General features: G+C 35.7%; 1 protein-coding gene across 1 annotated transcript; it reads right to left on the bottom strand.

Annotated features, from left to right (window-relative positions):
- Nucleotides 1–290: 290 nt before the first annotated feature.
- Nucleotides 291–11,073, bottom strand: LOC117904654 (serine/threonine-protein kinase BSK2). Its single transcript, XM_034817372.1, has 10 exons — nucleotides 10,765–11,073; nucleotides 10,438–10,661; nucleotides 10,141–10,276; nucleotides 8,159–8,292; nucleotides 5,775–5,880; nucleotides 3,569–3,654; nucleotides 2,567–2,755; nucleotides 2,270–2,428; nucleotides 1,772–1,885; nucleotides 291–820 (listed from the first exon to the last, which is right to left on the bottom strand). The coding sequence occupies exons 1-10, from the start codon at nucleotides 10,850–10,852 to the stop codon at nucleotides 569–571; spliced, it is 1,488 nt and encodes a 495-aa protein (XP_034673263.1). The 5' UTR covers nucleotides 10,853–11,073; the 3' UTR covers nucleotides 291–568.
- Nucleotides 11,074–11,530: the final 457 nt, after the last annotated feature.

Genomic DNA, 11,530 nt, shown 5'->3' with positions numbered 1-11,530 from the left:
TTGTCCTTGGTAGAGCAGATTATGCCATGGCCTGCTTAGAACATTTCAAAAAAATATGGCCGGAACCTGTAAACGATAATAGATTGTTTTAGTTATGATAGTTGTCCTGTTAAAATCAGATGGTTCCAAGGAATGATGGCTTGCATTTTTTACTTTCACTCTATACTTCATCTAATGAAATTGGTCCTACCTCTGCTATAGAGGACCCAAGAATGGATGCAAAGAGTGCCACCAACTTAGACCCACCTCGTTTTCTTCAATCACAATGGCCATATTTCTTAACTAGTATGTGCATAAACTGGTTTTGATTCAAAGATACTGTCTTCACATTTACCTTCATGGGTGATTAGAGACAACACATCAATTTAACTTATTTCTATCTTTTTATGAATACATCATATATTGATCAGGTCTGTAACTGTGTAGTCTACAAGGGGATTTGATAGTATTTCCTGGAAAAAATCTATCACCACAAATCATTTTCTCCTAGCACTTCAGTTTCCTAATCCAGCAATTCATTCTACAAGTGAAGGACCCAAGAGACACTACCAGTTATGGGGTTTATACTTCAGTTGCGCCAGCTGTTTTGCCTCTTGGCCTCGAATGCTGCCCCATCGTTGAGCATGTCCTGAGCATCTGTTTCCATTCCAAGCTTGGAGAGTGCAAGAGCCTGCAGATAGAATGCAGTGGGCCACTCTGGTATGCATACCTGAGCCTGCATGGCATCCCTCAAGGCAAGTTCTGCTTGTCCAATCATCAAGTATGAGAGGGCTCTCCTTGCAAAGACAGTAGCCGAAGGTACAGGCATCATAACTACTAGCTGTTACTCACAAAGTAAAAAAAAAACAAATAAAATTTCTTTAACTATATAACTGAGACAAAATGAACTTAATCTCAAATTCATAGAAATGCATGAGCCAGAATGCAGAATGGAAAAACTGTGCCAAATGGATTGTAAATGCAATGGATTTCAACAAAAGGATCGTACAACGTAATGAGCTGAGGGATGTAATCATATTTGTTGTCCAGATTAAATTTAGGATTTCTCAACATCACAGAATGAAGAAGAGAAGCCAGGAAATTTGTGGGAACTTCTCAAAGAAGATAATATTCAGAAACAATTCAGAAATAGGAGTACAAAAAAAAAAAGAAAAAAAAAAAAATAAGTAGCTAAAATTCCCAGAGAGCTATGAGAAGAACAGAAGTTGCAGCATTAATGTTTAAAGTTCTTATACAAAGGAATAACTTAAAATTGAGTGATAAGGTTATTCAGAGGCTTTAACACGAGATCCTGGTAACGCTATTTATGAGTACATATTGACTCAATTCACTAGTAAACAAGCTTAGTGAGGTTGCTTATGCATTTAGGGAAACAATGGCTTCTCTATTTCGCAATTAGTAGGCCCTTCTATGACAAATGTGTTTGCACATGCACAAACACATAGTTTCCCTCTAGGTATTACATCAAAACAAATCAAATAACCAAGTAATAGGTTTACCTTTCAGGTCTGGAGGCTAATTAATTAAAAATCTATATCCTTCAGGCTAAAATTATAAGAAAATTTCATGTATGACTAACTTATATACCTTGAAATTAGTATGTACTCGGTCCAAACGATGCTGAATGTGACAGATTCAGTATCAAATAGACACGACTGACCCATGCATGGCCAAGGAGAGATATCCAATCAATTGGTAACTCAACAAATATCATTTTAAAATATCCACCACCCAATGCTTGATGAAGACGAGTTCAGTGAAGGGACAATACCTTTGAATAATAATCGATTGCACTCTTGAAATCCTTGTCCCTAAATGCAATATCCCCGAATTTCTTTGTGTTCAACATCTCTTGCACTTGTTGTGTCCATTCTTGAAATGAAAGCTACATATAGAGATTGCAATGTCAGTGCAGAATATCATGATGTAGGACTGCTAAGAGCACAAGCACAACTCAAAGACAAACATAAAAAGGGAAATGAAAATCATAACAATAGCAAAACCTTATCTACAAAAGAGAAGTAACAACCACCATAAAATCTTGTAATAAAATCCTAATGAGGTGCTTTTCAGAAGTGAGTGGTTGTAAATCAACCACCCATGAAAAGACCAACACTCATCTGAAAGTAGCAGAGTTCAAAAGAAACATTTGGTAATGAAAATAGCTACATGATTTTGGTAGTTTTATAAGACTTATCAACTGGTCAGATGGAATTACAAGTAGTTGTCCAGGATAATGTAAAGGACCAGAATAAATTATTCTATTTACCTCATTCTCCGCACCCTCTTCATCTTTATAACCTGTTTTAAGCAATATATCATGTACAGCAGTAAGATCCATCCTTGCACAAGCCTTTCCAAGAGGAGACAGCATGGTTGGCAGCACAACTGTAGTCTTAGTCAGGCCCATTAGAACATGAGATGCCACCTGAATACCAAAGAGAATAACTGGAGCATATTAGGAACAAATGAAGGATTACATAACAGCACAAACCAGAATATTTAATGTACATCAAAAACTAATATGAACTGTAATTCCAACGTTACAGATTCACTAAAATTTCACCTCTTTCTGCTTTTGAAGGGGTGCTACTGCTGTAAGAAGAAAATTAGTATCAGGTCGATCCCTGGCCTCAGACTGAAGACATTTTGAAGCAAGTTCAACCAACTTAGTAGCATCATCATTGGCATACTGCCCTTCCAATGATGAATCCATCAACAACAATACATTTTTCCCCCTTATTAAGTCCAGTGCCTGAAGAAGCAATAAAGTTCTAACAATTATTCAAACAGTTACAAAGCAATTTTTTTTGGTAAAAAGAAAGAATAATATCACTAACAACACAAGTAATGGAATCAGCTATATCTGTTAACTTTCCTGAATATGCCTACTGGATATAACCTCCAACTACCTACAAGTAGTATCATACATCAAGGTAGTAATACTAGTAAGAACTTCCATAACTCTATAAAAAGCATCAATAAAATTGTACATGCTTTAGGGCAAGCATATGGCATGTTTATGGATGTAGAGATCTTGCTACATGGAGTATTGATGTTAATAACTATTTAGCTTTAGAAAGTTCTGCAATGCTGCTGCAAAGTACCATTCCAAGAAGAAGGTAAAATATATAGAAGCCTTCAAACTTCTGACAAAATAACTACATGCACACACTGAAAGAAAAGTTCAGAAACACTGGAGTCATGTGCAAACTTCATAAGCAAATGTGTACTTGACAAGTTTAAGGTAGCTTGTTTGAATAAGTAATTACATGTGTTAGTTCTTTATAAAATGCTCAACTCAATTCCAGATATCAAAGAAAATCCAAAGATCAGTTTCGAATTTAGACAGATTTAATTATTAAAAGGATAGGTTGTGATCCAGCCTTTTCAAGAACACTGTCTGCCATTTTAGTAGCTTTTTTCTGCAGCAACATCAAAAAGACAAATATGTTTCCAAGGCATGAATAAAGAAAAACTAGCACATTAAACTGCAGAGTAAAAGTCCCTGAGAGTTTCAAACCATGGAGAACAATCTAACAAGTATATGGCATGGAAAGCAACATACATGACTTGGAGGGATATGCTTCCCACTCAACAGGTCCAATAGAACTGTTCCATAACTGTATATCACACTCTCTGGAATGACCCTCCCTGCACAGTTTCATGACCTGATCAAATTTGCTTTCATATGGAATCTCAAATGTCAACATCAAATCAAATACATTTCATATCATATCAATGGGACAGGATCTAATACCAAGAAAGCCACAATGCACAGAATTTATCACTCATAAGCAAGAAAAATGAGTAAAATACCACAAATACCTGAAAATATGGACATAATAGTTATCAGGCTAAAAGTTCATTAATGTATAACAACCTCATGCTTAACATGTTTATGTCACCCAAATAGGTTTTCCTATTTCATCACTGTAATACTTGGAGACATGTCTTGGTTTCCCACTGTTTGATTGAAGCATAGTCTGACACAATTTATGCTTTGATATAATTAGCATGAACTATAAGCTGACTTCACAAGTGCTACAAAGGGAAAAAAAATTAGAGAAAAAAGTATCCAATATGCATAGGTGCTAAGAAGAATAAAATCAAAAGTTTTGCCAACAAACTATCTTTCTTTCTTTGACGCACAGGCACAAATAACCCTTTCAATTTTGCACATGCAGCCCAGACAATTTTCTTAATTTCTATTTCAGATTCTTAAAATGAAAGTGCTATTGCATTATTTCACTTTTTTTTAAAAAAAAAAAACAATTGACAGCCTTTTGAGTTTCTTCTAGGATTAATATTCAGAATGAATTCATATAAAATTAGATGCCAAAATTTTACAAAATGAGAAAAAAAAATTGAGACATAATAATCTTAAAATTGGATGAGTCACAAATCAGCTGTAGAGTATCACACAAGCATAAACTATAAAGATTACCTCATCTAATTGAATGTTACACATCATAAGAATGCTTTCTTAACATCTCAGTGTAGTGCACTCAAAGACCTTTGAATTTTTTTAAAAAAAATCGGAAACAAAAATAAATGTATCCATCAAATACATTAATTTTGCTATACAGCAGCTATAGTATTCTAAAAATGGGATACCTTTTGAAATTGCTAGAAAAAGTACTAAATTTAGATGATTCTATTGTCAAGATAACTTTGGCACAAGAAATTATCTGAATCCCGCCGCATGGTTGGTCTCTATACCATGTTTAAATCCAAAAGGCTCATGCAAGTGCTTGTCCTCATCATTGGACGATAGCCTTTATTTTCCAAAACTCTCCCTGAACTCATCAGAATCAGCAAAGCCTTCATGTGTTTGCAAGATAACAAATACAACCAATTGCCAGTAGTAAAATTTTCATCCATTGATATATGTTGATAAATTTAGAGGTTGACCCCACAAGTTAGATTCCTTGAGTTACAACCCCTGAATTACTGTCTGAGAATGAATATATGAATGGGAGGCCCATCACAGATATGGATCATAGAAAGGTTTAAGAGAACAAACAACTATAAGTATCTACAGGGGTACTGAGGCCAAAAGAGGCTTCCCTGAGCTACAAAAAATTTAAAATAAAGAATAAAAAGATGTATCTACAAGCCAGAAAATCCCACCATGTACAGCGTAAATAAACCTTAGTAAGCTAACAGACCCAGACATCAAATAATTTCTAATGTTCACAATTACCAAAATCTCTGACACATGATTATAATAAATGTCGCCTGGTTTTTCAGTTTGCCCTACCTTTTGAAATTACAAAAGGTGGGTTGCTGGCAGGGAGCAGCAGAAGAAAAGGCCTCATCAAGTAAAAACTGCTGACATGTACCAGATAGTCCAGATTTAACACCATGATCAAAACAACTTTTTTATGGCAGGTTGAATTATTATTGATAACAAAGAATGACTCATAAGGTTCTAGTAGATAAGTAAATATGGACAAATATAATCTGAATATGATCCAAACAGAAGTGCTTCTCATCTGAATTGTAGCACTCTACTAGTAAGACTCTCCAAAATGTTCATCTGCCTCTGCACGCATTTTAATTACCTCCAGAAACAAAATCCAATACCAAGCACATCATGCACAATAATCCTAGGTAAGAACAGAATAAACTGGGGATCATATAACTAAAGTATATACGTCTAAATGAAATCCTTGGAACAAATAAGGAAATTAGAAGCCGACAAAAAAAATTTAATAACCAAGTCAATTTATCCTGAATGATATATGTTGTAATGTTTCAATGTAGTGTACCTGTTCGCAAAAACTCTGGTGGAGTATAAGCCAAGTTTGTACTGTAGCTTTTACCATCTCGACTATTTTTCATAAGGCCAAAACTTGATAAACGAGGGTCACCATCCTGACACAAGTGCAAAATTTAGTTATAAAGTATGAGGATAGAGAGAATTTGGTGGCCACAAGATGTGCATGAGAATAAGATCTAAATGCATATCTACATTAACAGAGGGAGCCATTTATATCTTCTTGAAATAGGCAATAATAACAATAAGAACATAACACAATTTTTCTTAGGTTAGATCACCTTTTTCATGACCTAAAAATTCTCATTAGTAGCCAAATTATTTTTTTTGATAGGCAAACACACAAAAAGCATATATTAGAAAAGGGCACCTTGAGGCTGACCCAAAAGCATACAGGGGGTATACAAGAGGTGCCAAAGGGCACAAAAAGAAAAGGAAATACAATACCAGCCCTCAACTAGCACCTAGCCAATCAACTCATTAGTAGCCAAATTATGAAGGGTTTTTTAAATCTCCCCAAAGACTTTTTAATAGGAACCATGAGAGAACAAGGATCAAAGATGGTGAACGGACATCCTGGCCAACACCTTATTGCAAATACTGGCCAACAAAACTAAATGGCAAAACAACAATTTGCATAGCATAGCCTAGGTAATTGGGATGCAGAATATCTTGATTTGGTTCTTCTCTGGACATGAACAACATGTTTCACACCTTAGTAGCTATTACTGCATCATTATCTTGTAGAATTGTACTTAGTGCAGTCCATATGGTCAACCCACAATCTATTAAGCAATATTTTAAAAGGCTAAAGGCAGTCTTGAGGTATTTTACCCAAATGAGGTGACACATAGACCTCAAGGTGGAACAAGGTGTAAGCCTCAACTTAAACAAACAAATAAATAAATAATAAAATTATCCAAAAAAAATAAAATCATAAGCATGATAGCAAAATCACATGAAAATTGAATAATAAGAAAACCATAGAATTCATAATAAAAAAATAGTTATTTGTCATGGTCAATAAGATTCAACTCTATTATGGCTTCATCAAATAATCTTCAATAGCATCATGAGTCACTTGTAGGATTTTCTAAGGAATCATAATCATATCTAATTGTTGTATTATCCTCCCATCGGTATTAATGTCCACCCATTATTCTTCTTTATCCATCAATTATAGTGCTGTTTTCCCCTATCCATCAACGAAGATAGTGACATATGAGCTCAACCCCTACAAAAGCCAACGATTCCCTTATTTCTTCTTCTCAATCTCCCTTTTTCCTCTTTCATTTAAAGGGCTAATTGAAAGTGAAGTAGGCCCTCATTTTGTAAAAGATTTAACCCATGCCTCAACCTAAGACAAAATATTTATATCAATACCAAAACCCACAAAGGCACAGAATCCACTAAAACTAATTGAAGATTAAGGTGTAAGCCTTTTATAAAATATATACCTAAAGCCCACAATAGCCTTCAACCCATTAGAACCCTTTGTATATTGGAGGATCTAGCGTTAAGGCCCTTGATAGGGTGAGACTTGAGGCTTAAGCCTCAATTACCCCAACTAAGGCTATAGCCTTAAGGCTAATTCACAGAGCCTCATCTATAGGAGAGCCTCAAGGTATATGCCTCAATAGTCTTTTACAACATAACTGTTGAGTTGGAGCTAGAGGGACTTGCCCCTAACCCAAATTTTACAAATTGCTGCTCTTTACACTCATCAAATGAAGGCATCACAATTATCTTATACCATGCTATGGTCCATGCTAACTCAACTAAAGTTTCTCCCTTTTCCTGACAGAAATCGGTGTTAAATAAGATGGTGGGATCTGCTACCAACAATAATTAATAGGATCATGGCATTAGTTTCCAGTCACCAATTGTGGCCATAGGGGGGATGTTAGGTTATGGGACCAGCAATCTGGTGCTGGCTGGTCTCTTAGTGTTAGGTTTGTCAAGTCATGGCGTTTAACCAACCCTAGTAGCAACACAAGTACTGCAGGTTTCATATTAGAGAAAATGGTAGTACAACTTCTCCATGGAGCTGTTTAGTCATATTAATATTTTATAGAATTAGTAGAGTAACTAAGTGCACCAAATGTCTGACTAAAAGCAAAGAAAATATTACCAATTTAAGGATATATCTTTAATCATCCCAGCACAATGCCTTAAAACTTACTTTAAACATTTCCATCTGTAGTAACAGCTTAACAAGATATAGAGTATGAATATGCCATCAATGAACATCGATGACAATCTACATACAAGACTAATGATCTAATGTATTCAAATAAAAGAATCTGAAGATGTATCAGCCCCTAGACCTAGCAAATCAACAATAAGAAACATGAAGAGAGATAATTCATGACTTACCTCATCAAAAAGAACTCTATATGCATTCAAATCATGATAGATCTTCCGGTTTTCTGTATTACAATGATCAAGTGCCTGAGCAATATAATATGCAACTCTCACACGCATGTCCCATGGAAGTGGTTGCTTATCCCCTATAAGAAACATGTAGGAGTTATGTAAAAAGGGGGAAAATAGAAAAATAAAATAAAAGCTTCAAAAAAGGAAGCGAGATATCAAATTCATCACCTTGATCAATGCACATAAAAGTTCAATTACCAAAAAATAGCACATACATAGTCAACAGAGAGAGAGAGAGAGAGAGAGAGAGAGAGAGAGAGAGAGAGAGAGAAAACTAGGCATTGCCTTCAGGCAGAAAAAAGAACCTAGTTGCTGTGAACAGGGGTACTTTGTACTAGTTCATAAACTACTAACCCATTAATGTGGTCAACTTGACCAGTGTAAACCAATACAAAGCAACAGCCAGATAAAATGGGAACAGCAGCAGTATAAAGCAAAAATAACAAGAAGGTGGTGTTTGTTTTTTGGCTAAATAGAAAAAGTCAAAATATTTGGCTTTTTCTATTCAGCTAAAAGTAACCTGTTAATATCATTTAACATAACCAAATTGAACATATTGATAACAAGTTCACTTTAGTTATGTTGGATGATGTTAATAGGTTAGTTTTAGCTGAATAGAAAAAGCCAAAAAACAAACACCGCCTAACAGGAAATGCAACAAAAATTAATGGAAATGAACTCATACTAGAAACAAACTTTACAAGGGTTATTAATATTTCAAACACAATGAAAGACTTAAAAAATGATCTGCTAATACAAAAGAAATGTCAAAGAATCCACATAAGGTTGTGATTTAAAGATATATAAAAATAAAAAAAATGGAGGTAATTACAGAAATAATACTTAAGCTGCACAAAAAACCATTTCCAATGCCTATATACCCTGTGATCAAGCATCAGAGGAAGTGAAAACAAAAACTCAGCATCAATAATTGCAGTACGACTCCCAATAGCTAGTCCCTTTAATCTCTACTGACTGCTGTCTATTGTCAGTGACTGTCTCCAAATCTGGCCATCAATGATAGAAAGTCACATGGCAATTGAAAAGACCATTCATACCACCTAAAAGTAAATGCCAACTTTACTTGGAGAGAACACCAGTGACAAATGAGAGCATCAAACTCTTTTTGATTGGAACCAAAAAACATTGTGTTGAAAATATTTTAAGGCAAAACGGGGGGAAAATAAATTCACAATCATATACTACTACACTCAACAAAGCCTTAATCCCCACTGCTCAGATGGGCTATACAAATGCCTTTTATAGAATATTGATAGGGTAAGAAAAACAGAGACAAAATTAGTGTTCATAAGGTGAATCCCTTTCGCCACACCTTCCACAACCCTGCTCCTTTCTCCGAGCTTGGGACCAGTTATGTGAAAGATAAGTCACTTTGTTTACATCGATCTGGTATGTCTTAGCTTAAAAAAAATAAAACCAGACCAGATGATTGAATTTCACTTGTCATGTCAAACAAAGTCAACTCAAACACCAACAGCCAGCATAACTAAGGACAGTCTCAACAAATTCTCCATTACGAACCCAAAAACAGAAAAGCCTAGATTAACCCAGTTTCCAGTAAACGCAGCCTAACACCAACTAAAACTGCATTTCAAATCAGTAAAACTTTCAGTGTTGATAAACTTTATTCTAGCATTTTCAAATTCATTTTGAGGTATACAAAATGCACCTGAAACTGCTATATATTTTACAATATCATATGAAAAAAGAATGAAAAGAATTTCTAAAATTAGATGCAATGATACAGTAGAAAGAGATGCTTGGGAAAAGTATCGTTCAGCATGTACTAAATTTATATTTTAACAATGAGATTAAGGACTGGAATTATATACCATCTAACCCATTTTATCAATTAATAAACAAAGGAAACTGAAGAGAGAGAGAGAGAGAATGAGTAATACAGTGGAATAGATGCTTGGAAAGAGTATCATTGGGCATGTATTCTGCCACCAAAAGCCGTTCATCTCCTTCAGCACAGCAACCAATCAGATTCACCAATCTCTTGTGCCTAACCTTCCCAACCCCAGCCGCCTCCGCCTAAGCCGATCAAAGTCATCAGACCCAACTCAAAAACCCAAAACCCAATACCAAGAAAAATTTTGAAAGAACAAACACCCAACATTTTTTCTCTTCTCTTTTTTATTCTTTGCAACCAAACACAATGCATAAACTGAAAATGGTATTCTGGATTTCCTCACCACAAACTGTTGAGCATCAGGCCAAGACAGCTTGGAGAAGCGCTTGACAGCAACCAAGCGATTACTGTCAAGTTTCCCTCTGTAAACAACATTGGGAGCTTTCTCGCCGCTCTCGGAGACTATGTAGTCGCTACTGAAGCCGTTGGTAGCCTTGCGAAGCTCGCTGAGGCCGTATTCCTTAAATGCGGGAACTTGATGCTCCTGATCACTCTGATCTCCATTAGCTTCCAGACCAAATACCCACAAAACATTTCAAAATAGGATCATCATCAAAGCCAAAATAAAAAATAAAAATGAAAAAGCAGAGGTAGAGTAAAAGATAGAGACCTGAATCGGGCTTGGCGGTGGGTTCAGGGGTGGAGGAGGGATCGTCAGGGGAGTGGAGGTGGGCGGTTTTGGATTGGAAGCAACCCATCAGCAGCAGTGGCTCCACATGGACAAGGACTAGACTAGAGCAGCATTGAGGGAAAGAAGCAGCGAAATGGGGAGACGAGTTTCGGGTGTTTGGGGCGGAATATCGGGGGAGTGGTTGCAGCAGAGAAAGAGTGAGTGGAAAAAGGAGAGAAAGAGAGAGAGAGAGAGAGAGAGAGAGGATGCTAAAGGCTCAAAAGGTTGGAAGTAGTAAATCTGTGAAAAGGGAACAGGCAGCGGAAAGACGGATAAAGAAAGTGAGAGAATCTAGAGAGAGAAAGAGGGAACAGGAGGTCACATGATAGTGGTATGATGGGGCACGTGGTGGTGGAGTGTTTAGAGTTTAAAGATGATGAGATATTCCATTTTTATTATCGTTGAAAGGGAAAATTAAAAAGCAAACTTGTACTTTTCCCATGATCGAACTTTGGAGTTTCATAATATTCCATAACTAACCCTCTTAAAATCAATTTAAAATAAGATTCCAAACCAGAACACAACCATACTTTATTCCATATGTACCAAAAAGACAACATCACCTGTCACTCTTATCCATATTTTTATACCTTAATTTCATATCATTTTTATAATTGATTTATGATGAATTCAATTTTTTACTCCTTAAATAGTGTATTTATTAGTTGGCATTTGTTAAATGAACTTAATTACTCAAAATGACTTA

This window comes from Vitis riparia, chromosome 2 (genome assembly GCF_004353265.1).
Source record: "Vitis riparia cultivar Riparia Gloire de Montpellier isolate 1030 chromosome 2, EGFV_Vit.rip_1.0, whole genome shotgun sequence".
In the NCBI taxonomy this organism is placed as follows: domain Eukaryota; kingdom Viridiplantae; phylum Streptophyta; class Magnoliopsida; order Vitales; family Vitaceae; genus Vitis; species Vitis riparia.
This window is presented reverse-complemented; position numbering and strand designations above follow the sequence as displayed.

Bases quoted from the DNA above. Each gene is read 5' to 3' on its own strand.
- LOC117904654 (XM_034817372.1), bottom strand. From the start codon at position 10,852: ATGGGTTGCTTCCAATCCAAAACCGCCCACCTCCACTCCCCTGACGAT. The intron at 3,655-5,774 runs GTACACTACATT...GAAACTGTGCAG, and splicing joins ACCAGAGTTTTTGCGAACAG to GGAGGGTCATTCCAGAGAGT. The intron at 821-1,771 runs GTATTGTCCCTT...TGTGAGTAACAG, and splicing joins CAATCGATTATTATTCAAAG to CTAGTAGTTATGATGCCTGT.